This window comes from Bemisia tabaci, chromosome 1 (assembly GCF_918797505.1).
Source record: "Bemisia tabaci chromosome 1, PGI_BMITA_v3".
NCBI classification, from domain to species: domain Eukaryota; kingdom Metazoa; phylum Arthropoda; class Insecta; order Hemiptera; family Aleyrodidae; genus Bemisia; species Bemisia tabaci.
The window spans coordinates 65000052-65028014 of NC_092793.1; the positions used below are offsets into that span (position 1 = coordinate 65000052).

General features: G+C 35.4%; 1 protein-coding gene across 6 annotated transcripts; it reads right to left on the reverse strand.

Annotated features, from left to right (window-relative positions):
* Positions 1 to 686: 686 nt before the first annotated feature.
* Atg17 (autophagy-related 17) lies at positions 687 to 27833 on the reverse strand. 6 transcript variants are annotated; one of them, XM_019047855.2, is made up of 23 exons: positions 27675 to 27833; positions 27098 to 27151; positions 23902 to 24060; positions 22741 to 22949; positions 21642 to 21803; positions 21073 to 21199; positions 20020 to 20221; positions 18503 to 18858; positions 16935 to 17121; positions 16313 to 16492; positions 15288 to 15455; positions 13960 to 14075; positions 13508 to 13634; positions 12428 to 12631; positions 8491 to 8775; positions 7718 to 7873; positions 6515 to 6651; positions 5868 to 6053; positions 5077 to 5152; positions 3993 to 4051; positions 3433 to 3566; positions 2617 to 2684; positions 687 to 1827 (listed from the first exon to the last, which is right to left on the reverse strand). In XM_019047855.2, the coding sequence occupies exons 3-23, from the start codon at positions 24000 to 24002 to the stop codon at positions 1726 to 1728; spliced, it is 3342 nt and encodes a 1113-aa protein (XP_018903400.1). In that variant the 5' UTR covers positions 24003 to 24060; positions 27098 to 27151; positions 27675 to 27833; the 3' UTR covers positions 687 to 1725. The 6 variants fall into 6 exon arrangements, with proteins under 6 accessions (XP_018903400.1, XP_018903395.1, XP_018903399.1 ...); XM_019047850.2 differs by having other exon boundaries at positions 7718 to 7876; XM_019047854.2 differs by having other exon boundaries at positions 7718 to 7876; positions 27716 to 27794.
* Between the last annotated feature and the right edge of the window lie 130 nt (positions 27834 to 27963).

Consider the following 27963-nt stretch of genomic DNA (forward strand, 5'->3'; position numbering starts at 1 on the left):
AACACAGACAAATGCGTCTTGACTCATTTCAGAAAATTTCGAAAAAATAGGGTTTCAGTTAAAACTGAGGCCCTAAGGCTTAAAAAAAGCCTAAGCCCTGTTTTGAGAATAAGAGGGTGAGATGTCTATATTCCACACATGATAATTTAAAACTGCCTCAACTCAAAATAATTCATGACTTCATTATCCCTGAATTGTCGCTTAAGCGACATTTTCATGATCATGAAAGGTAGACCTTTCAACAAGGGGGAAAAAAAGTCTCTAGAAATGTACCTAACGCTGTTTTGAAATAAATTTAGAATCGCCATCAATAGCACGAGAACGCTCAATAAATGGGCTTGTCAACAAATTCTTCATAGGTGTTCCCTTCCAGATGGCAGATTGTATGGATTGATACCTCATTCTATTTCTTACTTTTTGTAAGAAATACAAATCTTTTAATCAAGAGAAAAATTTAACATAACGGATACCTACCAAAATGAGTTTTCAAAATAGCTGAACTATCAAAATGGATGTAATTTCATTCTTTCCTTCAATTCACTTTGAGGATTTGATGGTGACTCCTTTCTAATGCATCTATGCACATGTATCATACAGTACTATGTAAGTACCTACATAAAACTGAGCGAACTCACAGTGATATTGAACCTTATACATATAGATTACTAAAGAAAAAACAAAGAAGATAAAAACAAGATGGTTTATTTGTTTCATCATTTACTTAAAATAATCAGGGGAAAACAACGCTAAGGAGTGATTGATAATCGATACATTGATGATTAAAATTCACAAACCAAAAATAGGAAAAAAAAATCTATAGAAAATTGTACAATTTGATGACTCATGAAGGACTGCCTAAACTTAAATCAGGTTCAATATTAACATCACTTGAAAAAACTTACCTAGGAGAATCATTTTAAGGAGAACAAAATTATGAAGATTGAATTGAATGACTAAACATTGCAATCGTAAAATAACATAGGGAAAATCATATTCTAGAGAGATGGCAATTCAAATTGAATTTATGACCCACTTTAATTTATGAAATACAAGTGCACTTTTTTTTATTCAAATTTGATTACTGTTATGAAAGAGCATTCTACATGCTTAATCAAAAGTACTTATAATTCAAAGTTGACAGTTGCATTCCTTAGACTACTTTTAAACAAGAAATACATTCATTTTTTCCTTGTGAAAGAACAGAAAAAGAAAGGACGACGAACCAAACAAAATTGAAATCAATGAGAAAAAAACAAAATCTTAAAATTACTCTCACTATTTTCTACTTTTCTTTGAAGATTAGAATTTTCTTCTGTAGGTACTCACTTCCTTTTACAAAAATTCTCTCCCTTTCTCAACAAAAAGCAAATAAAAGGCAGGGAAAGATGCATGAAATTATTGATGATATACAAAAACCATTGTCATTGCATAAATCTTCAACACTGAGACCAAGATAGGTGACAGTCAAAAATAATAAAAACATCAGTCAAACTACTAATCTTGAGTACTGGTACTAATCACTGAATCCATAAAGAAAGTGCCTTAAAACTACCTACTTAACGGCAATCAGGTAAAAAAAATATATCACAATTTTTTCATGATGTTGCCATATTCATTTTGGAAAGTAATTTAGTGACTTAAGTAGACATTTAACAATATTTAAAGAAATCGCTACAAGATTTCTTTGATTCTATCTGAGAATTGGATTCTACACTGTAGTATGAATCACTGACTGCTCTGCGGCTGATTTTTAAGAAACGCTTGCGTTGGTGTGACTTTCACTCTATAAAACTTTTCTCCTACTTTCACTCGGTACCGGTTTGATGGCTGAAAATATTAAAAACAGAATTTTTTGTTACTTAATCTTTAAAAAAAAAACACTACAGTAATTGGACAGGGCGATGTCTTTGATGAAGCTTTGATTTGGTTTAAATGAAAGTACTTTGGTTACTTTTGAGGGGATGCAAACCTGGATTTTTGAACCCGAATCAAACAACAAGTATCAAATAAAATTTCACGAATTATTGTGAATTAGAGCTTCGAAAATGATTTAAGTAACTTTTTTTTACAATCAAAGTTGTTTCAAGGACTTCAAAATAATGGAGAATTATTTCAAATTAAGATTCAATTAGCTTAAATTCAATTTCTACAGGAAATTTCCATTATATGAACCTGGCAGTGCTATAAAAAGAGAATTACTGCTTTGCAACACTAATGATCACATTAAACCTTAATTGGTCTAACTACATCAGATTTTGCTTAATTTTCTCTCTCATACTTTTCCCACCAAAAACTGAACAACGTGGTTCTTTGAAAGTTGGTGAATATCTCTTTGATTGTAAAAAATATAGGCAATCACAAAATTCTAAGGCAAAACGTTGCTGAATTTTCTTGGGAAAAATTAAAAGATAGGACACAAAGCAGTCATGAATACAGTTAGACAGATTCTGGTTAGATCTGTCCTCATAGCAATATACAGTGTTGCTATGGACTGGCTCTCTTTCTGTTGAATACTTCACAGTTTGAAACTGAGTGATTCATTTTCAAGGAGCAATGCTAAGGAATAATGATCGAATAAGATGAAATGAAATGACTTCACTTTATAATGTAGCTCACCTTTCTGGCAACGCAATGTTCCTTTTCAATAACTAATGCGATGATGAATAGTTTCTCGGGCAAGTGATCTGTAAAATAAAAATGAACAAACTTGACTAATTTGTCTCCATCATAGATTCTTTTTTAATTTGAAAAGATACTGATCTAATGACTCTAATTTACGTTTTGAGTAGTCTGAACAATCTAAGAATGTAGCTACAAGAGTGGTTCTTATATTTTATTTTGAAAATGAATTTATGTGGCTTTATGTAATGAGCACCTCAACAAGTTAAAATGTGTGTACTGGCCTTGCAATACAAATTACACAAAGTCAATTTAAAGACATGATCGGAAAAATAGTAGCAGTTGAAATACTTTTAAGGAACTCAAAATTTTGGCATGTTTATTGAGCATCAAATCTTAACAAGTCTCTGGAGAATTCAAAACCACCAGAGTTTTTTTTCCTGCTATGCTTTGAAAACTCAAGTCAATAGGTGGACAGAACTGAGATAGAGGGGAGTAATGTGGAGAAGGTTGTTAAAAACAAAAGAGATGCAGGTTAAAAAAAGTCCTCCACTAGGAGAACATTATTCTCCATAAAAACAGCTGGAACTTTGAAAATCTGATCTGACCTTAATTAATGCCATGGACTCTGATGAAGTATTTTCAAGCATACAAAAACTGCTCAAATGACAGTAACAACAAAAGCACTCAAAAACAGAACTGACAAACATACCCTGCTTTTCCAAAAATATCATTACATGTTAAGACAATGGATAACATCAAAACTTTAGAACTTACAAAGCGTACAAAATGATGTCTATTGACATTGCTTACCAGGTTCAGTTTTCAAATCTAACATGGCTAGCGAATCAGGATGCAGAAAATGGAGCTTGCTTGTGACTTGATAAATAACGTAGTTAGTATGAACAGGATCCCACAGCACTACTACTTCGTCCCCAATATTGCACCTGCATCAAAAATGTTTACTAAATTGTGATCAAATGACTGATCCTGAATAAGAACAATGAATAATATGGGGTACAAGGCTGAGACTTGAAGAAAAGGTAGACAATTACTCCCAATGGTGGTTTCTAATTTGTGGACATACTAATCAAAAGAGGCAGAAGCTTAGAATTTACCTTTAATTTGAGTGCAATGGAGTCTTTGTGAGACTTTACAAGTAGCTCTGAACAGCATGCAATTAATTAATTATTGACACTCTTAAGTCTACTGCAATAAAGCATCTAAATCTCAAATCTCCAAAATTTTTGATAAGGCAGACAGGTAACAGCCGCAACAAATGTAAGTAATAAAGTGAAGACTATATGCAATGCACTCAGCTGCAGATATTCTTCTTGAAAAAACTAAGGATATAGTTAATTCAGAATACTTACGATTTGACACTAATTTTGAAATCTTGCAATAGTGAGCAAGTCATATCTACCGGCTTTGTCTGCAAAGAGATAAAAGCACAGTTTATGAAATCTATGCAGATACATAAAATTAACAAGTAGCAACTTACAAACAAAATATTATCTTTATCAACCAGTGAATGGAGTAAGACTGGAGAAGTAGATCAGAAAATTTGTATTAATGACCTTTTCGGTTAACAGTTTTTAAAGACTTGAGTTCTAATTCCATATACTGTTCACGAAGAAAGAAAAAAATATTGTCTTTTTACAACTAATTTTTACATATACGAGAGCCCAGGATGGTTCACAGTTCCATCTTAACAAAATTAAAGAAATTAATGCTTCTTGTCATTAGGACAAATGGAAGTATTTATGCTGAAAGGAACTATGTTACATGCAAACCCTATGCACATAGTTCCTTTTATTATGAATACGTCCAAATTTACTTTATTTGTAAGTTGAAATATAATGAGGTATAACCAGTGGAATTATTTTTATTACTCAAACTAAAACAAAGAGAGACGACCCGTCAGGTGACCAAGAACCACAATTAGAGAAAGGTGGAAAGGACAGAAACCTGCGCTTACAATTAAAATTCTCAAGGTTACTGAGGTGTCTAAAAAAGTCTCAAAATTTATGACATGCATTTAGGTTCTGCGATAATTACAATCCTTAAAATGAAGGCAATACATGAAAATTGAAAAGCATGGCAGATTAACTTTTTGAGACAAATTCCATTAGGATGACAAAGAGGGTATCCACTTGTTCACAATCCTAATATTTTGGAAAAGCAACCAAGCATAAATGAGACTATACATTTTTCCTCTTTGTTGCAAAAAAAGTATCCTATCAAAGGCAAACTGCAAATTCTATGGTTGCTTAAGTAATTTCATACATGATCAAATAATGAAATTGAGAGAGTGAAAAAGCTTTAGATTTTTGAACAAAAATAAATTATTTAAGTCTTTGATATGTTATGCTCAGAGAGAATAAAAAAGGTGAAAAAATTTGACGTGTGTTCTTTTGCATGGTACAGGTGAAGAACTAAACATACAGCAAAACTTACACTTTTATCTTTATGACCAAATTTTTGAACTACACTAGGACTAGAAGTAGAATTATCCATGGACCAGCCAGATTCACTGTAAGTCAATCACAATATGATTGATTAGAACTTTATAAAAATAAAAAAACTAACACGAAAAATTCAAGAGAAGACTTGGGAACATCAACAATAAGTAACTTGGTTTAAAAAAGTCGGGCAACGCAGAACTTGTATGGGCAGAAATTACTCCCTTCCTGCCCAAACTTGAAAAAAAAAAAAGTGCAATTGCTAGACCCTTTCAAGCTCATTGAGTTCAATGTTAGGTGTACGATTACTACAAAATTACCGCACAGCATGATTTTCGTAAGTCTGATGATGAGCTCAATGACCTTGAAGTAGACATTGTCATCAAATTTTAAAATGTTCCTTCAAGTCTGAGCAAAAGAGTAATCAGTAAATATTTTCTTATATCATATAGCCTGTCAAAGTTCCTGACGCCTTGACAGAAATGTAATACTCATGAGACAAATCTTCTGGAGTGAAATTTTAATTAAAAACCATTATCCTGCTTGTGCTTCTAGTTTACGTCTATTGCAGCATATGTTTCAGATGAAATTGACTGATTTGATTGTGTCTCTCTTAAAAGCCATTTGATGCTATGTTGGCAAGTCACAAATTTAGTCAATTAGTGGTCACAATCCACGACCAGAAGATTGATAATACAACTGTCAGTGATAAAAGCTCCTTGAATAGTTGATCATGAGAAAAGTTTAAACTTACTGGGTAAACTCATAAGAAATCTGAGTACTTACGAAATAGCAGAGATTGAAGCTGAGCTATCACTATCAATTTCATTCAAAGACCCACTGTGCTTCCTGACGATGTCCTTTGCCAGAGAAAAACTACTTTCTAACATTTTCGGTTCTTCTACTGAGGAAGTGATACTACCAGTTTCCATCGTTTCCAAGGAGCTTAACAGGGGGCACGGCTTGTGCTCGCTTTTCAATTTAAAAAAAAAAAATAAATAAATAAAAAAACATACATAAAGTTAGCTTCGCATAATAGAAATATTGGACACCATATAATGACCTAAAGAGAACATTACATTTGAAAAAGGTTACAATTAAAACGATGAGGGCTAAAAGAATATGCTGGGACCCATGGAAAAGGATTCGCCTTAAAAGGAGTAAGGTTGTTAAATCATCAATTGATAAAAGTTTGCATTAAGATTCTGCTAAAAATTATACAAATTACTGAAGCAAGGGCACTATTCACTTTTGATAAAATGTGTGCTGAAAGGAAAATTCTCTAGGATAAAAAAAATATCTGGAACATATGATGAGTTGAAAGTTGAGAATTTGGTACAGTCTGACTTTGGTAGATATGAAAAAGATAAAACTTGAATCAAATCTTCAAAAATAAATTCACAATATCGATAAAAAAGCAAGCTGGCACATACCTTTGAGTTTTAAACTTCTGCAATATATCTTTGAATTTGTTATATTCTTGGGTCAGAGCAAGCTCGCGTTTATGGGATCTTTCTAGCTGTCTCTCTTTCTCTGCTGTTACCCGACGCATTGCTTCATTGAACCATACCTGAGGTAGAATATGATAAATAGTCAATAGCAATAGTTGAATTTTGAACTGGGTGATTATTTTCCTTGTGATATATCCTATAAGCGGCCACCTAAATATTTTGAAAGTTGGCTGAGGATTACCAAGATGTTGCATATTTTAATACTTTCAACGCAGTCAACTTTCAATATATTAATAATAATAATAGTAATTTTTATTTGTTCATTTGTATAGCGTAATAAATACAGGCGATATGACAGGTCAAGATAACAGATTGTTTCGATACATTGTTCATTCAACTTCTAAGAATTCATTTAATGACTATGGACATTTCGCTATTAAAAATAGTTTGGTTTTTTTATGAAGGATGCCTCTGCTAAAATTTGTCTCAGGTTGTTTGGTATCTTTTCAAAAAATTTGAGTGATTCTCTTAGGTACTCGCTCTTTTATTATTTTACTTAATTTACTCTTCCTGGTGTCGTAACTATGTTGTTAATTTCTCTTTTCATTGTTCATAGCTTTTTTTGGTAATTATTATTAGTATGTTATTAGTAGTAATATTACAGGTATAGCTCAAAAAATCTCAGGAAGCCACTTAAGTACAAGATTACTTCACAATAGCAGCAATTGACAATGACTAGGAAGCCATTGGGTGGAATGTGTAGGAACACATTCTGGCACAAGCACTGAGAAGAACTGGGAACAGAGAGGAGCCACCAGTTAGAAGTATCAGCTAAGTTGGCATTTTTTTACTTTTCATTTGAAAGGAACAGCATTGCAGTCGTCCAATGGTGATCAAGGATTGACAGCACTCTGACAGCGGCGGCGTTGCTTGCAGTCATGCCATTGTCAATCCTCAATTGCATTACACCACTCACTTGCAGTTCCTTGAAAACAGAAAGTAAAAAAATCCCAACTTAGCTCACGACACCTCTATGCATATACATCAGCAAGACAGGATCTTCTGCAGTTGATAATTTTTGCCCTGACTAAACTTGGGAATTTTGAGGAAGCACAAAAAAAGAGACTCAAGATCGAGTTAATAAAAACACACAAAAGGTTGCCATTTTCCTTGACGAGCACTCACCTGTCGCTCAGCATCTGATTTGACTTTAGCTTCTTCTAATTTAGTTACCCATTTTTCTCTCTCTTCGGAGACAAGCTTTTCTTTTTCCATCATGAAATCAGATTGCAACTGGGAAATTATCTTTTCATGATTCGCTATTTCGATTACATCAGAACGCTGCTGGGATAAAAAAGAAAATAGAAAGGTAATTGGGGCATGATAAAAACAGATCCCGACAAGATAAAAAAAATTCCAAAACAGAATATTAGTTTTGCTGGGATCTCTTCCTCTACAATTTAATTTCAAATGCTGCAGGTCTAACAGCTTTATTTTGTACATCAACATAATTATCTTTTGTCATCATGGAGCATGTCTTTACTCTTTGCTGTCGACTATCCATTTAGACCAGACAAAATTATTTCTGCTTACCAGTTGTTCAGCAAATCTCTCCAGACGTTAAAGTTTGCATTCTATTAGGTTGTATAGTGGACCCTATCTGACTTGTTTGGTCAGGCAAGACACTTGACGGCAAAACGCTGAGAGAGCTACCATTATAACTCAAGCTCTGAGTTGAAGATGTGCTCCCTATCTATATTTCTGCTTTAAGCTAAGATAATTAAAATCTCTTAGGGTTGACAAGGGAAAAGTTGGACGGCTGCAAAAGATGTCCTTGCCTTGAATCTAGAGGAGTAGAAATTCAGATTGAGAGAAGAAATTTGTTTTGATAAAAAGTAAAAAATAAAGAGCTACATATTGATATATTTTTTTAAATATAAATATTTGACTTTAAATACCTCTATTTTTTCCAAACTACTATCACTTGGACTTCTTTCCATATTTGTGCAAGCATACAGACGATACCTAGATCTGAGACCTTCCATTTCTCTTTTGTGATCTAAATTTAATCGATCACCGAGTTCCTTCAGAGCTGCTTCTTTCTCGTCCAATAGTTTCTGCTTACTAGTTTCAATTTCTTCTTTAAACTTCTCTTCTAACACAACAAAATCACTGATTTGCGTTTCAAGTTTATTCATTCGTTCAGTTAGTTCTGCTATGTGATCATCCTTGCCTTCGATTTCCTGCACATAAGAAAGTGAGTGATTTTAATAAAATTGATTTTTTTAAAGAAAAAATTTATTTATTGCATGCATCTAAGTATGTGATGACAGTTTGAAGGGTTAATTTTGCTTAGAAGGACTGCATTTTGCACTTTGGAACTAAACTCTAGCCCAGTTTTAAAACAGCGTATGTGCCATTAGTTTCCCTATGGATATAAGTGTTTTTCCAGAAGAGCAACAATTGATTGTTCTAAATTGCAAAATGCAGTCCAAATGATCACATGAAGTTTTAAGATTGGAGAGGAATTATAACTAAAGACAACGTAAGATTTATGGCACAATCATTAAGAGGGTAATGACAAGTGGTGTGAAATACGGTCTTTGAAATAGCGAGCAGAGTCTTCAGTGGCAATAGAGATGGATAACTGGAATTTTAAAGTGGGATTGGTCCGCAATGAGAAAGTAGAGATGATCATGGATGCAAAACAGACCATCATCCATGACATTGTGACGAAACAACTTATGTGCACCTTACGGTCATGTACGGAGAAAGGTAGATGAAAGATTGCCAAAATTCCTAGAATGGGTTTCTCCTTAGAGAAAGCCTAGCTGGTGGCCAATGAGAAGGTGGAGGGATGGAGTTAAATCCGGAATGTTAAAGTAAGAGATGCCAGACAAGTTATGGTTTGAAATGAAAAAGAGAGGGGCTGTACAGTACCAGGTGGTGCTGTAAAGCAACTAATGTGGGTAAGAAACATCAACTGTTAACTTCGCTGTTTCGGTGTTCAGATACTTAATGAAGAAACAACTCTCTCAAGTTGCTGACAATTTCATCAAGTTATAATTGTTACAATTCTGAGAATGTGATTTTTTAATACATGCAACAAGCTGGCAGATAGTAGACTTGCTGTAACATGGAGGAAGCAAATGGAGACTTATCACTTAAGAGACTAAAATTGAACACTTTCGTACTGACAAGATCAAATCTTCGACACAATTGGAGGAAAACCTAAGTATCCTTGATTCTCATTGAATACAGGAGGAAGTTTGTGGCATTCTCACATCTGAATGGGCATGTTGCAAGGTGCGGGGATTTGCGAACTGATAACTGATTCCAATGGCAAATTTCATGAAAAGAACAATGGTGCTACTAACAAAGCTTGAAATGACTTCTTGAACTCAAAAAAAGCTGTCTTTGGAACCGACCCATTCGTAACGGTTACTTTTACGCGGGAACGGATCCGGTACACTGGTTATTTCCCATAAGATATAGACAGCCGCTTTTCAAATGCAAATATCGAGTCAATTGATGATTTTTTGACCAAAATGGCATTTAGAAATGGATTCTTTGGACGTTTAAATGGTTAAAACCATCATTAGTTAAATATGAATCGATGGGACAAACCCTATTTCTAAGGGAAACTAGTCAATAGGCGATTGTTTACATCTGCCATGGTGATAACGGACATGAGCGTTAGCTCAATATTTAGCAATTTTCATGAGTTTGTGCTTTTTTGTCACTATTTGAAGGTACGTTTTTTTGTAAATGAATTATTTAGTGCCTTAGGGTCATGTTAAAAGCTGCAACGGTATACATTATTACTTATTAATTCAGAACACACTCTGGCAGTCCAACGCTCAAACCATGGATGTTCTCTCAATAAGTATAAATCATTCTTAACTTTTCAACAAACATCTTCATATAATTCAGAACGTTCTCACGTTTTAGACACTTATGTTACTTTAAAATCCCGTGTGTTTTTAATTTAACACCATGCAAAAAAATGTATTGATAAGTCTGGTAACCAAAGAAGGATCCAACGTCTACTTTCCTTGCCTCCATCTTACATGGGGAGGCTACCGATTGAGCCCCTCAGATCGGGTTCAAATTTGGTAGAGAGGTAGAATAGGTTAATATAAGAAACTGTATTTTTTTTTAGGTGCCAATGCCCAGCCGTTGTTGAGTTATGAATTTTTGAAGTTGCCGTTTTTTCGTGTCAGCAACGCGCTCTAGTTGAGTCTACTGTGCGCACACCTTTTAATGCAATCTGAGTACTTACCGAGTCATGTGAGACCGATGGCCAAGCGGTAGTGCGCTCGCCCAAGGCGCCGCTGGTTTGGGGTTCGATGCTTGTTCCGAAAATTTAATTTTTACAATTGATTATTTTGTTTTTTAATCGCTTCATCACAACAAATTGTAAGTCCTCTTGTAAATGTTATGATTCTAATTATTTTTCATGTATTTTTATTTATTTTTGTTTTATGGTTGTTTGACAAAAACCGAAAAAAATATAATAGGCATCATAACGTTTACAAGGTGACTTACAATTTGTTGTGATGAAGCGATTAGAAAACAAAATAATCAATTGTAAAAATTAAATTTTCGGAACAAGCATCGAACCCCAAACCTGCGGCACCGTGGGCAAGCGTGCTACCGCTTGGCCATCGGTCTCACGTGACTCAGTAAATACTCGGATCACATTAAAAGGTGCTCGCACAGTAAGCTCAACTTGAGCGCGTCACTGACACGAAAAAACAACAACTTCAAAAATTCATAACTCAAAAATGGCTGGGCAATGGCACCTAAAAAAAAAAAATACGGTTTCTTAGATTAACCTATTCTAGCTCTCTGCCAAATTTGAACCCAATCTGACCGGTCTCCTCATCTCATCAGTATTGTCAATGGTGAGTTAATTTATCATCAATGATTGATACTGTCATTTTGGTGTCTTCAGTGAAACATTGAAGGGTGAAATATTAAGAAATAACAACTGACTCGCTACATCCAGGTTTGTGCGTTGGACTGTCGGAGTGTGTTCTGAATTAATAAGTAACAATGTATACCGTTATAGCTTTTAACATGATCCTCATGCATTACACAACTGATTTACAAAAAAAAACTTACCTTCACATAGTGAAAAAAAATTAAAAACTCATGAATATGGCTAAATATTGAGCAAATGTCCATGTCTGTTATCACTATAGCAGATGTAAACAATCGCCCATTCACTACAGTTTTCCTTAAAAATAGGCTTTATTCCGTCTGATCTTATTTAACTAATGATGGTTTTAACCATTTAAACGTCCAAAAAATCCATTTCTAAATGCCATTTTGGTAAAAAAAATCATCCATTGACTCGATGCAGTTGAATAGCGGCTGCCAATTCCTTGTGGGAAGATATGCAAGTGACGTAAAGACCAGGTTTGTCATGAACTACAACGCAGCGAGTGTTCCGGATTCGTTCCCGGGTTGAAGTGACCGCCTTGAAAATCCGAATTTTCAGGCGTTTTTAAGTTGATTTTTTGGGGGTTTCCGGAGATCAAAAAACTCCGGCAAAAATCCTGTGACATCAGGAGCCTCAGTTTCTTTGATTAGAGCAGTAAAAAAAATGGCGCAATAGGCCCATTGTCATGAATATAAATATTTGAGGACTTGAAATTATATAATTTATCTTGTTCACAAGTTGAAACAAAAGTCAAATTCTGTTTCCATCAACACTTAACAGAAATGCTATTTGAATACATGCATTAATGACCTGATGACTGGTATTGATTCAGGACTAATGAGAGATTGACTTGTGTCTCAACATACAATAAGCAGATCCAACAGAGATACTTTCAATATCTTCCATCAATACGTTGATTTTTACTCTAGATTGTAAAAATGTCTTACCTTTTGAAGGGTGAGCACTTGCGAATCTTTAATCTGGCAAACTGAAGAATAAGCTGTTTCTAATTTTTTCATGTCATCCAGCATAGCTTGCTGAGATATGACATAATCTTTGACTGTTTTGAGCTCATTGCGCAAATCAATTATGACTTTCCTTGCAGCAATCCTAAAAGAGTTTAGACTATCCATGGATGGCATTAATGAACCCTGTAAAACAAGGAAATATTAAACGCACGGTTGCAATAGAACAAAAATTAGTACTTGGGCAGTGATATACAATTGCTGATGGTGCATGAGAACTGTCATCTGTGTTCAGAGTATAATTATGTACTGGAAGAGCTAAGCTTAACAATTGCAATTCATGCACATATCACAATTTATATTTAAAAATACTCATTGATGACAAATAGTGTTCTATAGATTCTTGAGAGGTAAGCTATCACATCAGTTTCATTGAAAAGTAGTGTGTACCAATAAAAAAGACCCTAACCAATAGCTTTCGGAGTTTTCAGAGGTAAGAAGAATAGGCTATTATCATTTACATCAGTTTTACAAGCCAAAAATCTAGTGGACAGACATACAAGGCAACAATGCTTTGACTAGTCACTTGCTCAGTTTTATAAAGCCTTCCACCTCTGAAAGGAGCTGCCTTACTGAACTTTATCTGTACTTCGAGACAGACAGTACCTGCAAGGATTTATATCAGCACGCCTATGAATGAAGCCAGGTTTCATTTGCTGAAGTTTTCGAGTCAGTTTGTGACCTTTTCTAGTACAAATTAACCACACACTTCGTGAAGCAATACCTCTTCTTAAACAGAGCATAATAAATATTCAAAATTTTCCAGTCATAGTGTGTGAAACGATTAGCTGTCCCTGTATAATCATGCAATATAGGAGAGAAGGCTGTCAAAAAATTTGATTGATGCAACAAATAAGTAAACTGATTCTTCAACTTTTGAATGAATACATTCTTCCTCACTAAAATTTTACAATTAAAAAAATTAAAAAACGGGGTTTTCATGTACACCATACTTGCGAGTGCTGATGTTTAAAGAACCTCCAAAGACTTTAAATATCTTACCTCATTTTTTAAAATATCACAATTACGCTTTTTACATTTTCCTCTCTGCTTTGCATCAAACGTCAAATCTGTTGGAGACTGATCGACTTTCTCAAATTCTTCTGTATCAGTTTCAGATTCAAAACCCCTGAAATACAAAAAAGTAAGAGTTATTAATAGTCAAAATACACAGATTAGGAATCCTTCGTAAGTTACGCCTCTCCGTGCAGTTTTTGGAATGTTAACCTTTTTAATGTTGGCAATGAATTAGCAAGAACAGAAAACGTTCATAATAGAGAATTGTATGTGCCAAATTTATGTTATACTATTAGAATACAGGCTGGGTGGGTAAATGATAGAAGTCCTTGTAATTAAATTTTTCTCTACTGAGCCTATCAAAGAAAAATGAAGATGAATGAAGGAAATAAAGTTAAGACCTTAGGGAAAAAATGCTTGTCACTCTTGAAGTTTACCTGTCTGTGATGGGTTGCGTGTTTCCACCACTTTGACCACTTGTTTGACTGTCAGGCTGCATAGCGCTCGATCCAATATCATCACCTACAATATCGGCAACACTGGTAACATCCACCTGTAAAGAGAAAAATTTTCGTTGAACCACTTACTTTCCAGAATCTTGAGACAGGGTTTACTTAGATGCAAATGTTTATTTAAATGCTGAAATTAGCCCACTAAATAATTATGAAATGCTTCATAAAACAAGCTATCCCATGAACTAGAACTCATTTTGGCTGCGGTAAAAGCTTTTAAATCTGAATTTTAATGTTTATGAAAATCAAAGGAGTGAGTAATGAGATACCAAGCGAACAAAAACATAAAAAAAGAAAATAAAGAAAGCCGAAACTAAAAAATTCAAACTCACAAAAATAAATTGAAATTGCCGGACCTGGTCCAGTTGGAATCCAGCAGGCTGATTATTTTCCGCATCGATATCCGAGTCGATAAGTTAGCGACTCACAGATAACGACTGAATTCTAACGATGTGCTTTAGCCGAGCGATTTTTTACATCAAATCCCACTGATCCTTACTCCTCGTTTGATAACTTAGCGTTGTGAAGTTAGCGATCTGGATCCCAACGTTGCCGACGTGAGAGATAATAATCAACCAATCAGAGAGCGTTTATGATACAAGCAGCGCTCCAACTGCGCGGCGGCGTAAGTTGAAAACAACACGGTTCCCTTAGTCTCTTTTCTTCACTTCACACACGGTATATTGTTAGGTTAGGTTAGCTTGCCGCGAATCGTTAGCTTACAGGTTGCCGTAGAGCAACCTTTAACTTATCAACGGACTCAAATATCCCGCCACGGTTTAATGATCGGCGCGGAGTGAAATAATTGCTTGATTATACTTTTGCCGCCAACGACGGCGTTAACGTAACGATTTTATTATCAACGCGGAAAATAATCAGCCTGCAGCCTTGAAGAAGAGGCTGGGGAGCCCTGAAACGCGTTGGCAATTTTAATTTTTTTTTGTGAGTTTGAGTTTTTTAGTTTAGGCTTTCTTTATTTTTATTATTTAGCTCACAGTTTGTTACTTTGATTTCCCGTTTGTTTCATTCCGTTTTTGTTACTTTCGGTTTACTAAAAAAACAAAACATTTTAAAGTAGGCATTACCTCTAGGTTAGGAGGAAACTTGACCATGATGCTTACAGATATGTGCAGTAATAACATAATTTGCATTAGAGAATATTGTTTATGTTGTGATTAAATAAAATGAAGAAATAAAAAGTATGACAGGAACTGTTTTACATGACCAAGATTACAGCTCTTGTCTAAGCTTACCAACTGTTCTTCAAAGGAGCGTTTAATATTCTTCCCAACTTGTTTCAACAGGGGCTCCGAGGAAGTGCTGAAGAACTGAGTGATACTATTAATATCTGGAAGAGTCACTGACATGGCTAAATTCTGCGGTAAATCATGCCGTAATTGTTCCATATCATCTATGGATAACTGAAACAGATATAAAGAAAAACATAATTTAGAGTTATGCCCCTCTACTCCCCAAATTTCAACCAAGTCAAGAAATTTAAACTTTGCCCTTGAACAGTCTTACGATTAGAAATAATCATACGATACAAATAAGGTGATTTTCAATGAGACAATGGTTGAAAAAAAAAATATTCTCCACAGCTCATAATCATTTAGTAGAAGAGAAAGGGTGTCTCAGAGGGAATGTGCCTGCCAATTCTTTCTTGTACATACATATATGTTATTACCTTTAGTTAAAATTCCCTCATTGAACAAATCAGTTTTCAAGAAAAGAAGAAAACTAAGTAAAAATTTGAATCTTGAAAATGAACACATTAAGGAAGTAAATTGGATGCATTACAAAGGTAGACCCTGTAATCGATAGCCATTTCCTCTATTTATCTCTGAGTTTGCTGATGGTACTTAGAAGTAAGAGAGAAGAGCTAATGAGTTACGGGTCCATTGAGGATTGCTTACATACATATCAAGCCGCTACCTCAGCACACTAGAGCGCTCTGCGACTCCAAATCGCCATCGGAATCGATCCTCCCACAAATCATCGGGCAGATTACACCGTCTGATCTCCCCCTCCACTCCCTCCCGCCAACCTTTTACTGGACGTCCACGCCGCCTTCTTCCAGGAGGAACCCAATCAAATACCTTTCGGGGCAACCTACTATCTGCCATTCTCCGCACGTGTCCATACCAAACCAGCTGCCTGGTTTTGATGTCGTGCACAATATCTTCCTCAACTCCCATTATTTCACGCACTCGTTCATTACGAACGCGCTGCGAAATCCCTGCAGACCTTCGCCAAAAGTCCATTGAGGATTGCTTACCTTGGGTAAATTGCGATCAAATAAAGTTGGTGCTTGGGTGGCAAAAGATGGCGGTTGGTCTTCAAAGCCGGGAAAGAGAGAACTGAGAAAATGACCTTCGAATTCAGCCTGAAAATTATTACGTCTTTCGATTTCTTCAGAATGCACTGCTAAAAGCTGACAAGCCAATTCATTCGCCCACTGCAAGGAGGAGAATAGAAGAATATAGCAATAAATATTGAACCAAATATGTCAAGGCCAAATCATCTCTTGCACTCTTATCAGAAAAAAACGATGATGTAAATTTAGAAAGAGGAAAGTTATTAATGGTATACAGATATTTAAATTCACACAGTGCTAACTGATTAGAATTGCCTAGAAAAATTACAGTTTTTGATAAAAACATAGAAATATTTACACTTGAATCTTGTAGTTCAAGAACTTGCCATCTTAATTTCTCTGAGACTCTTGAGTCGATTTTTTAACCATCTTTCTTGCAAATCAATGTAGAAGTTGAAAGTTTGTTTTCTTAATATTTGTGATTCAAAAATATTCTGTTACATAAATAATAGTAACCACTAAAGTTTTATATATTATCTATAGAAAGAAGAATCTATGAAAGATTCATGTATAGAGGACTTACAACTAAAAAAGCCTCGGAGAATGATCTGCGCCTGACAACTTCACTGACAGCCGATAAATACATTCGAGGAGCATGATGTAACTGTTGCACAACTTCCAGATGTTTGCGGAGGCGCTTCAAGTTTTCATGATGAAGAACTAGACGGCTATCCATTTCACAGATACGATTCTCAACAAACATGACACCCCTAAAAACAGCATCAAAATGTGAAAATCAGTAAACTTAAAAAAGAACTTATTCTGTGGTGGAAAGGGTGTCTACAGACTTGAGGGAAAAAAATTCCTTTACTTTACCAGGTTTTCCAGACCTGTAGACACCCTGAAATATATGTTTGAGATGAATTTGAATGATTCAATGAATTTTTAATTGAGGTATATGCCCTTTACAACCTTTGGGAGTTGAAAAATGTCATGAGTCTCTTTTTATACTGAGTCCCAGGATGAAATACGAATATTGAAAGAGTTGATTCTTTGGGTCAAAAAAATACGTTTTTGTGGTTGAACTTTTTTCCCAAAAACGCTTTCACTGGGGGCCACCCCCAACCTCCTTTGCGCCCACCCGCGCTCCATTCAGTCCCTATTATATCGAAAACAATGAGTCATAGCAAAAAAACGCAAGACACATTTCCTCAATATTTTTCAACGCTGAATCTAGTAGTACCGTCAACAATCAATTTTTGTCACTGGAAACATTAATTTTGGCCACTTTTAGGTTCAACACCCCCCCCCCCCTCAAAATGCGTTCTCCCTTTTTGGAGGGTCAAAAATGAAAAAAACACTAAAAATTATCCCCATTTTCCAATTTTCATTAATATTGGTTGATAAACATTGTCACAGTGTTAGAAAGACGATTTTCGTTCTCCAACTTTGGGGGGGCCATGGCACCCGGGTAGGGTTGTTCTATTGGTTGTCGGTAAGCTACCAAAACAGTTCTGTTCAGAAAAAGTTACAATGAGAGCGCTCTTACCGATAGCGATCTGAGTTTTCAGAGCTGACAAAAATAAGCTGTTGCCATGTGTACATCTATTTTACGCGCCGCTGCGCCAGGTAATCTGAGAAACCGAAACACGGGGCAACAATGCATTGAGTGCGAGCTCTCAAAACTCTGATAAGGCCGGCTGTTAACAATATCATCCCCACTGTTGGTACTGCCACCAGTATCGGTTTAAGACGATACCGATAGCGCACCAGCAAGAATTCGTTTGAACACCCCTACCCCCCCGGGAAAGCGCTTTTGGGAAAAAAAATATATACCACAAAGACATCTTTTTTTTACCCAAAGAATCGACCCCTTCAATATTCGTACTAAATCTTGGGACATCCTGTATAACAAAAGGATGCATAACATGAAAACAAAAACTGAGGATCTGACAATTAATAAGAGTAACTTTTTCCAACATAAACAGTTGTTCCTGAGACTTTGATGGATACCGCGTATTTTCTCAATTGAAGATGCTCAACACACTTGAGCTCGGAGAATTGTTTTCAATTTATTTCTTAGCTAAGTAAGAATACAATGAATTAGCAATGAATAAAAAATTGTTACTTTAATTGAAGGGGAAAACTTACTTCAAACGATGATAGAGGTTGACAGAGAGTTCTTCTTTCGCTCGGTTGCAGCGCCGTCTTATGTCACGTATTTTCTGATGATTCATCAGCATAACCTCTAATTGACGGCAATGTGACGTGCAAAGATCAGGTAAAATGGAAGTGTCCCCCAAATTGCAGGCTCGAACCTGATTCTGAGAGAATGCTTGAGCCAGATCCATTTGTTCTTGAACAATCTTTTTCACTTCATTCATTAGCTGTTCAAGACCGCACAGTCGCCCTTCCAGACCTTTGATTTCTCGGAGGTCAACTGAGTTGGCTGTTTCCACTGCTTTGGCAATTTCTTGTTTAAACTGTATGAGGATGTCTTCACGAAACTGGAAAGTAACATGATTATAAGGAAAATAATGCATCAGTAGAAAACTGATGGACATCTACCTACATTTAAAAAGAAGACGGAAGAACTAAGGATTTATTTCAAGCTCATTCTCTTCTTCTGCCCTCAGAATTCCTTTCCAAATACTCCTCATGAAGTAAAAAAATCAGAGGAGAATTTTTTATTTTACAAGTAACACTTTTAATTTTTACGAGATTAGTCTCATTGGGGTGAGGGTGAAGATAGTATTTGTATTTAAATTTTTTGGCCGTGCCATAGAAAAGAAAATCGAAAGGAGAGCATGAAGTTCCGGACCGTTTTTTATACCATTTCTTGTGTCCTGGCATGTTTGTCTCACGACTGATTTACAAATTGACTGATAAAAAAAGTTACATTCAAAGCAAAACGTGTGATTTGCCCCCTTTCATTAAATACAAAAAGCCAAAACATAAATAGGTAGAAAAAGAGAAAAAGGCCATCAATTTAGAGGATTACATCACAACCCAAGATTTGCCTCTGGTTTGCTGCAGTGTCTATAGACTTTTATAAAAGAACTCTCCGACTTTACCAGGTTTCCTCTATCAAAGTAATCAGAATTTCCTGACTTTTCACGATGACAATTTGAACGTAGAGAACTAAGAATGGGCAATTTTCAGTGTTACATTCACTGCAAATAAACACATTAAACTTTGTACTTCAGAGCTCAGAGACTTTGAAATAAAGTGAAACAAAATTCAAAAAACACATGCAAAATATGAAAACTGTACTGATAAAAAATAACCTGAATCACTTGTTGAAAAAAGTTCTATTCTTTATCATAAAATTTTCTGTGTTCCAGTGACCTGATGAAATTCCCTGACAATTCCTGGTTTTCCAAACTAGTAGACACCCTGATGTCGTAAAATTGGGAAATTGTTCCTCCTCTAAATGTCAACAGAGCAATAGTTGAAGCTTGTTTTCAGCAAATGAACTAAAAAATTAGACCTTCATTAGTGCCAGTACCGAAGTGGAAAGGAGGTGAGATACACAGCACTGAAAAGGCTCCACTGGGCACATTGACAAAGTGGTGCTCATCTTGTTCTTCTCTCGATGGTGCACAACAAGAAGTCATAGTCAGATTACACGGGTATGGATACTATCTTTTTGTAAAGTAGTTGCTTACTTGTTCAAGTCCTCGGTGGCATTGTTCTGCTAATTGTTCAAGACTACTTTGATTATCTTTTGCTGCAATCCATTCCAACAGAGAAACATCACTTCCTTTGTTTTCCGCTAGTTTTTCAACTCTCCCGCGTTCCTCATCATTTTCATCCAACAGAGAGGGTAAAATTGGGATGTGGGATAAAGTCTCCAGGTCGTCTTTGAACCTAAATGTTCACACAAAAGATAAGGAATCAACGCATACATTCTCTGCTTTAATAGATAATATACCCTTGAAACACGGTTCACAATCGCCATATCTTACCCAAAATTTCCTCAAAATCCAAGTAGGTAAGATTTTTTGGTTGACCCAATTGCTTGATCAAAAACTTATTTTTGAGTTGTATGCAGACCTTTTTTTACTTTTTCATTTGATGCTAGATGACTTATTTGGCTAGAAAACTCGTAGTAGACTTTTAGATTATGAAAAATGTTCTGCTGCATTAGAATGCTTTCATAGAAAAGAAATTGACTTCATTTTTGAACATTAGCCTTCAGTATACCGTATAATCCCTGAAAATGTCAAATAATTATATTAAAGGTTAACCAAGAGAAAATATAAAAATAATGGTATTTTAATTTGCATTATTTTAGTAGATATTTTTATATTGTACAGATATTTTTTACAGTAGACTCCACTAGTGAATATTAAATAAGGAAATTTCAAAATTAACTCAATAGAGCAAAAAAAAATTGTTAAGTTATGTTGCTCAAACTGGAGAGGCCAACTTACCAAGGTTGCAAACTTACAGTCATATGTAATCTGCAAGGTTGTAGATGACAGACGATTTTACTCAACACAATTAATCGACAAAGGTGTATCATTAACATTACAGTTTAAAAACAGGACAAGTCCTTACCACTAAAATAGAAGTAAGGTGCCTATTTGTAATATCATTCTCTAACCCTTTTTTGACCTTCAATTACCTTAGGAGATCCCTTCTCACAGAATTAAGAGACTAAAAAATATGAAACTGCGAAACAATTTAAAATTAAAGCAAACTGAGCAGTTACTTACGAATCTAACAATTTAGCGTAATCATCTTTTGTTTCTAAGTATTGACAAAAGCTTTGTTCGAAGAGATCACAACGCTGCTTGAATGCTAATAAAACATCATCTAAATTTGCAATTACTGCTGACCACCCTGAAAGCCAAAAGAATACAAAATAGAACTTAAAAAAATCAAAGTTTTCTTCGGAGATGAGCAGGCAATTGCAAAAATGCTAGGAGCCTAGCATTGTCGAGCATAAGTAAAGTTCAGATTCACTATAACAGACACTTGAACTGAAATAGAGCTTGCAATAGGGTATGCTGCAAAATTGGCATTAAGAAATCTATGACTGCGATATTTTTCAGTTCCCAAATACGGCTTAAGGTTATAAATTTTAAAAAATCTGAGCTAAATAATAATTCATACAAGTAATGAAAAACAAAGATACTAGTGTCGTTGAATTGTTTTTTAGCATTTCAGAAGATAAAAAAAAAGGAGAAATAATTACAAAAGATCTACTATGAAGGTACTTAAAATGAAAAGGATTGCTCGAAGGGTTATGGAAATTCAAGGAGGGAAATTCATTATGGCCTACCTAGCTGCTGCAAATGTTGATCATGAACAAGGTCCTCACATATTTTGGTCTGATCACGAGCTAACTCATAAAACTGCTGCGCAAGCTGTGATCTCACGACCACAGCATGAATAGTTGGAGGCAAATTATTTGAGGCATCCACTTTCTCTTTAAGCTCCACCTCTGTATCCAAATTAAACAATAAATTAACAAATGAATCAATAAATAAATACATACATAAAATAGCAAAGACCTCTGAATAAAACCAGTCAAAGCAAAGGCTTTCTGAACACATATCAGAGGAGTTCTTGGTGAGTGGGTCAACAGTTTGACTTGATACACATTAGAGTAAAAAGTAATTCTACAAATGGAGCGATATTACAATCATTTAATCTCTTTTGAGCTCCTTTCATACACACTAGTCTGGAAAATTATGAAGTTTCTTTCAAAGCTGGATTTTTTTCTCTTTTTTCCTATTTTTAGAGATTGTGAGAGGAACTTAGAATTGAAATCCTCTCTTCCATCATTTCATCATTTTTAAGACGCTCGATGGACGGGGTGAGGAAGGAGGGTAAGAAGGTCCAAAGTTCAACTTCCAGAGAAAGAGTCAAAATTCAGAGTAATGAAAGAGTCATTAAGAATATTGTTTGGCGGGGAATTTTTCTATGAAACATCGTTTTGTTATCCAATTAAAATTATTTGCTCATTAACCACCAACAGGCGATTTTGACAGTTTCGCTAGCGGTGAAGCGGCCTTTGAGGGCAGGCAGTGCCCTAGGGGTTGGGCAGGGGTTTCTATCCTTTGATTAAAATCTGCAATACAAGCTGAAATCATGTGTTGGTCACTGTATAGTTGGCTGACTGATATTAATGAGCCAAATAACTGGGTCAAAGGCACTGCAAAACACAGACTTGGCAAAATATGCATGAGAAGTTAGAAGGATTAGTGCAAAGTGTCAAACTTTCAGAATAAATCACTTCCAAAAGAATTGTAAATTGAAAGATACAGCTGACTTAAATTGAGAAGGTATACTTTGAAAATTTTATGGATAAGGAGTACAAAATGCAGCCGAAAACAAACGCTAATTTAAAATCTTTTATAAAGGAACCAATAACCTACCAGAGCCAAAGTCATGGCACAGAGTTGGAGGTGTTGGAGATTCAATTGTGCTCTTACTGAACAGAAAAATTGGATTCGTATCAGTTCCAGCAGAGTAACTGCCGACTCTTGCTTCTGAATCGAGGCATTCCCCGCCACTCACAAGCAAAACTTGTTTATCAGCTGGAATACTGCACTCAAGTTCAATGGTCTGCTTTAGTTGCACCACCCTGAAAAACATGAAAGAACTTACTTATTACCAAGTAAAAAAATCAATAAATTAGGTTAATAGGCAACTTCCTAACCCTAATTGGCGTTGGGTGCCAGAAGAACACTTCTCAGAAAACGTTATATGAAGCGCTTGGAAGTTTAAATGCTGTTCCCATCAACACGTTTGGTTGTTCAATTGCCGTTGTTCAATTGTTTTCCTAGCATAATAGAAGTCCTATGAAAGATACAAATCGTTGCAATCCTCATTCGAAAGTAATTTTGTGGTTGAAATGTGTAATTAAAGCTGCTGGATAAAGAACTCTCTCTCCATAAAACGAGACATGTCATTCAGAATAGTTGCATTTTCTCTGCTAATGCCTTTTTCCTTCACGTGTATCAGGTTCTATTACATACTTAAGTGTAATTGCAGTATGTGCATGTTTTTTTTTTTCTCATTTCTCACCTAAAGAGGGAAGAAGACCTCAAAAAACCATACTATCACAAATATACTCATGCACAGACGCAATACCACAACTGTATTGATGTTGATTTTGAATTGATGGATATTTGTAAACAAGCATAGCAAAATGGTTTATTTGTACAAGATATCTGTAACAGAGGTAGGTGATGAACCTTTATTCTTCACAGTATCATCAGCTGGCAGTGAGCAGCTGCTGCTTACGCCAGCAGTTGGAGCGCTGGCTGGAACAAGTCCATTGCAACTTGCTTATTTACCAAGTGCAGATGATGAAATCGGAAAATTTACTTTGTTTCAACTACAAAAATGTTACTGATGAACCAAGCTTTCATTGACGTGTAAAAGAAGTTAGTTCTGGTGATTTAGAAATAAGTGCTTCAATAGGAGAGTTTCTACAATGAGTCTCTGCCTATTGAAAAAACAATGAATTCCATACGAGTTCTTCACTGAAAATATTCATCACTGATTTGTTTGTACAAACATTGTATACTCACGTTTCAAGTGCAAGATTCATTTCAAAGGTCAGCATACAGCCAGTGTCTACATGGAAAACGTACAACATCTTACCCCCCGTTTCAAAGCTGTCAAATATCATATACCATAACTTTTCATTTTCTTCTCCTCTACCTCAGCTTACAGCACTTTCTAGCTACCTGCAACATTAACCAGTTGTGTCAGTTAATGAGCTTAGCTCGCATGACAAGTGTAAGCATATAATACAAAAAAAAAGAAAGAAATTAAATACATATTTCCTCAGGTTGGCAAAAAACCCCTCCCAGAGCCGTTTCAGATGAAAATACTTAATTTTCAGTAATATACAATACGAACAACTTTAGAATACTACACATAAAGAGAAGAAGAGAACTAAATATTTACTTCAAAAGATTTTTCGGAATTTTAATATATTCATTAATTACGTTGAAGAGAACATTTCGCTTTGATAAATCAACTCTCAGAAACGGAACCACAGCCAATCTCTCTGACCTTCCCCTGAGGCTGTAAATCTCCTTGCTCTGAAATTTTATTAGAGGAGTGAAAGATGGAATTAATTGCCTCAGATCTTTTTTATACAGTTCTTCAAAGGAGTCTACTGCTAATAAATCACTAAATTCCAATGATGGATAAAGTTTGGGAAGGTTGATCTACTTAATGACCCATCTCTGAAGCCTGATCAGTGGCAAAGCGTTTGCCTCATAAGTCCCATCATAAATAGCAGTGCCATAACTGAGGATAGATTGGAATAAGGCTGAGTAGAGCAAACGCAAGGATTCAATGTTCTTTTTAGGCTTATTATTGAGTAAATTACTCTCCTAAGTTCTTTTTCCAGATGCGGATTGAGTCATTCCACGTCAGCCCTTGGTCCGATATTATTACTAAATACCTAGCTTGATCAACAAGTTTTATTTTAAAATTTATTTATGTGTAAGAGATAAAACTACACACGCATAGCTGTAAGGCAAACATTGGTTCCTGCCCCAAAATTAAACTCACATTGGAAGCCAAGTGTCTTGGCACTTTACTAGATTCCTCTCTTTTCGGGAGAGGATATGTTAATACGGTAGTTAGAGAATTACTTAAGATTACTTATTCCATAACAGAACTTAAAAATTACCTTAAAATTGATAACCTTCACCTGGTGTACATTTCTCTTTTTCCATCTGTTCTCTCACATGGTCTGAGTGTTTTTGGTGGTGCAGGCTCTACCATCCTGACACCATTAGTTAGAGCTCAGAGGAGAATCATAAAATCAATCCTTAATTTACCCCAGCTTTATTCATCAAATGAAATAAATGAGCTTCTAAATGTCCCCACACGCAAACAACTGTATAACTATGAGCTTCTACAAACTTTGCCAACTTTCACAGACCAACTACTCCACATAATTTCCAAAAACAATTACCGAACAAGTGGAGCAAAAGTCCATAAATATACCCTTAAGAAACCTTTATTTTCACTGGAGGCCTCCAAGCGCAGAGTTTCTGTAAATATATTAGATTTATTTAGTGAGTTACCAGAAGAGTATAGATTTTTCTTTTTAAGTGGGGGGTCGATGGAAGACCTCAGCCCCCACTGTCTCCTTAATTTGAAAGATTTTGTTTTTAATTTAGGTCTTCTTTAATCTTTTAGTTGAATTGTTACTGTACACTTGTTACTAAATGTCTTCCCCTATAGCTTCACCTTAGTGACCTACACATCACCTGTGCATTCTTTTCTCTTAAATTTTTTTGGCATCTAACAGATTCAATTTTATTTTTCTTCGTTTATTGTACTATTACTTTATAGACTGTTTAGTTTACCCACCAGGCAGGGCTACCTCATATTAAATATTTTGTCAGTTCCTTTGTGTTGTTATTCTCAGTATGCAGCCCTCCACACAAGCAGCATTGCTTACAGGAGGGTCTTGCCAGTTTAAATTTGATTAATAGTGTAATTTTGTATTGTAAAAACGAGATAAATAAATAAAAATAAATACATTTTCACGCAGCTACAATTCCTCCGCTCACTACTTGAGTAACGGTGAATGATAATTTTCAGTTCTTCAGAGCTGATGGAGGATGTTCCAAATGGTATACACTGTGTCTCACAAGTACTGACTACAAGTAAATTCTCATCAAACCATGGAATAATGTACAGATTAAGGACATGATTTACCAATTTATATGGAGTTCTTTTCAAGATTTGTCTGCAAAAACATGAGCCGTACCATCCGCTAGCTCAAGTGTATAAATGAGGAATAATATTGGACCTAGGACAGAGCCTTGCATTACACCCCAGTCAACAGCTAATTCCTTACCTAAATATCCATAGCTTACTCTTTGTGTTCTGTCCTATAGATAACTTCATCCTTTGTCCTTTAGATATAAAAAGGGGTAAAAGTCTGCATGGTTTAGACTAAGTAAGGGTGAATAATTTGATACACACAACACAGGCAGTTGTTGATAACACTCATAAATGGCAGATAGAGTTACTTAGTTTGTCCTACTCTACTGTGACAGGACCTAAACTCCATGACCAGTGCAATCTGCTGGTATTATTAGTAAGAATATGGTAGTGTTTCTGAATGAAATATGTAAACCAGTCTTGGTGGAGGCAGTTTTCAGAGACAGATAGGAATCCGTCTTTTGAAGAGTTGCAAATTTTCTCTCCTACTTAATTTTTTTGAGAGGACCGACAGTTTTTCTAAAATTTTCTTAACTCGTTCAATATTCAAAGAAAATTTTCCTAATTCGATCATCGCTATACCTCCACTGTCATGCTTCACAATTCCCACCACCTTCACCACTTACTGCCTCAAGAGAACAAGACTGTAGTTGAAAAACTTCGGCTGGCCTTTGTTTCACATGGAGAATCACTGATTTACAGGTAAGGTAAAAGAATCAGAGTCTCAACTGAATGTCTAGATAAGAATAAGGTTAAAACTTAAACTTGAGAGAGAAAATTCATTTTTACATCCCCTTCCTTCAAGAAAAGTTAAACAATTTTGAGACTGTTGCTGAAAAGAGTGGAGGTAAAAATTTGCAGGTGTTAAAAACCTACTCATGAAAAATATGATCATCGAGTTTCGGGGGATATAGGATTCAAAAGTGATAATGTTCTAGAGGGGCTAAGTAACATTAACAATGTTAAAATAAAATAAATAGTTGGATAAAAACCCATCTAATCAGTAAATAACAGAGAAATAGGACTTACAAAACCATGAGAGTAAATGAAGAATCATGATTGTGCATTAGTTCTTGAAGGTGTCTGAAACAGAAGCAGGAATAAAATGCTAAGGTAAGTAAATGAGCTTTGTGCTGAAGCAAGTCAGTACCAATAAGTTTGAGGAAATTCACAATAATAACAAAGATGACTCATAGAAGTTGAATAGACAAATCAGGGAAATAATTTCATGATGTAATGATAATTACTAGCTCAATGAAGTGTGAAGTGGAGAAACAACTATTGGTTGAGCTTACAATCTCATAACAATGAACTTTCAGGCACTGCATGAAGAAAATGAAGGCAACCTAGGAGAGCGTGCATAACACGAAGAAACGAAAAACCACGGAAAAAATTGAAAGAGCACCTAGACCGAGAGTAAATTGTCCATTGAATGATCTTGATTCGCGACAGAAATTCATATCACGAACCAACGAAAGAGCATGAGAACAAAGAAACTAGAACATTATCTTAATACGTAAATCAATCAAGGTCTGACAAATTTTGCCACTCTCAAATGTTGAGTCGTTAATCGAGTTGATACGGAGACGGAATAAAAATGTTTAACCATCAATGCACGTGAGCTTCGGAGATAGAAAGTATGATTACTTAACACAATTAGAAGTTAAATTCACGAAATAATTCTCGCACTGCCGTAAAAATGGATGAAACTGTTTACACACAATAGTCGCAAAAAGTAAACAGCAAAACAGCTGAGGGCATACGAACGAGAGCCTGCTTCACAGCAGTGCCAAGTTGTATTAAAAAATCGCGATTTTTTGGCAACAATAGTTAATAAAATACTAACTTTACCACTTATCTGGCAACTCTCGATGAAGGTGAGACCAGATAAAGAG

Excerpts from the sequence above, each read along its gene's own strand:
- Atg17 (XM_019047850.2), bottom strand. The coding sequence starts at position 24,002 with ATGATATTTGACAGCTTTGAAACGGGGGGTAAGATGTTGTACGTTTTC. Across the intron at positions 20,222-21,072 it reads TACGCTAAATTGTTAGATTC|GTTCAAAGACGACCTGGAGA; the intron begins GTAAGTAACTGC and ends GTGAACATTTAG. Across the intron at positions 12,632-13,507 it reads GTGATATTTTAAAAAATGAG|GGTTCATTAATGCCATCCAT; the intron begins GTAAGATATTTA and ends CTTGTTTTACAG.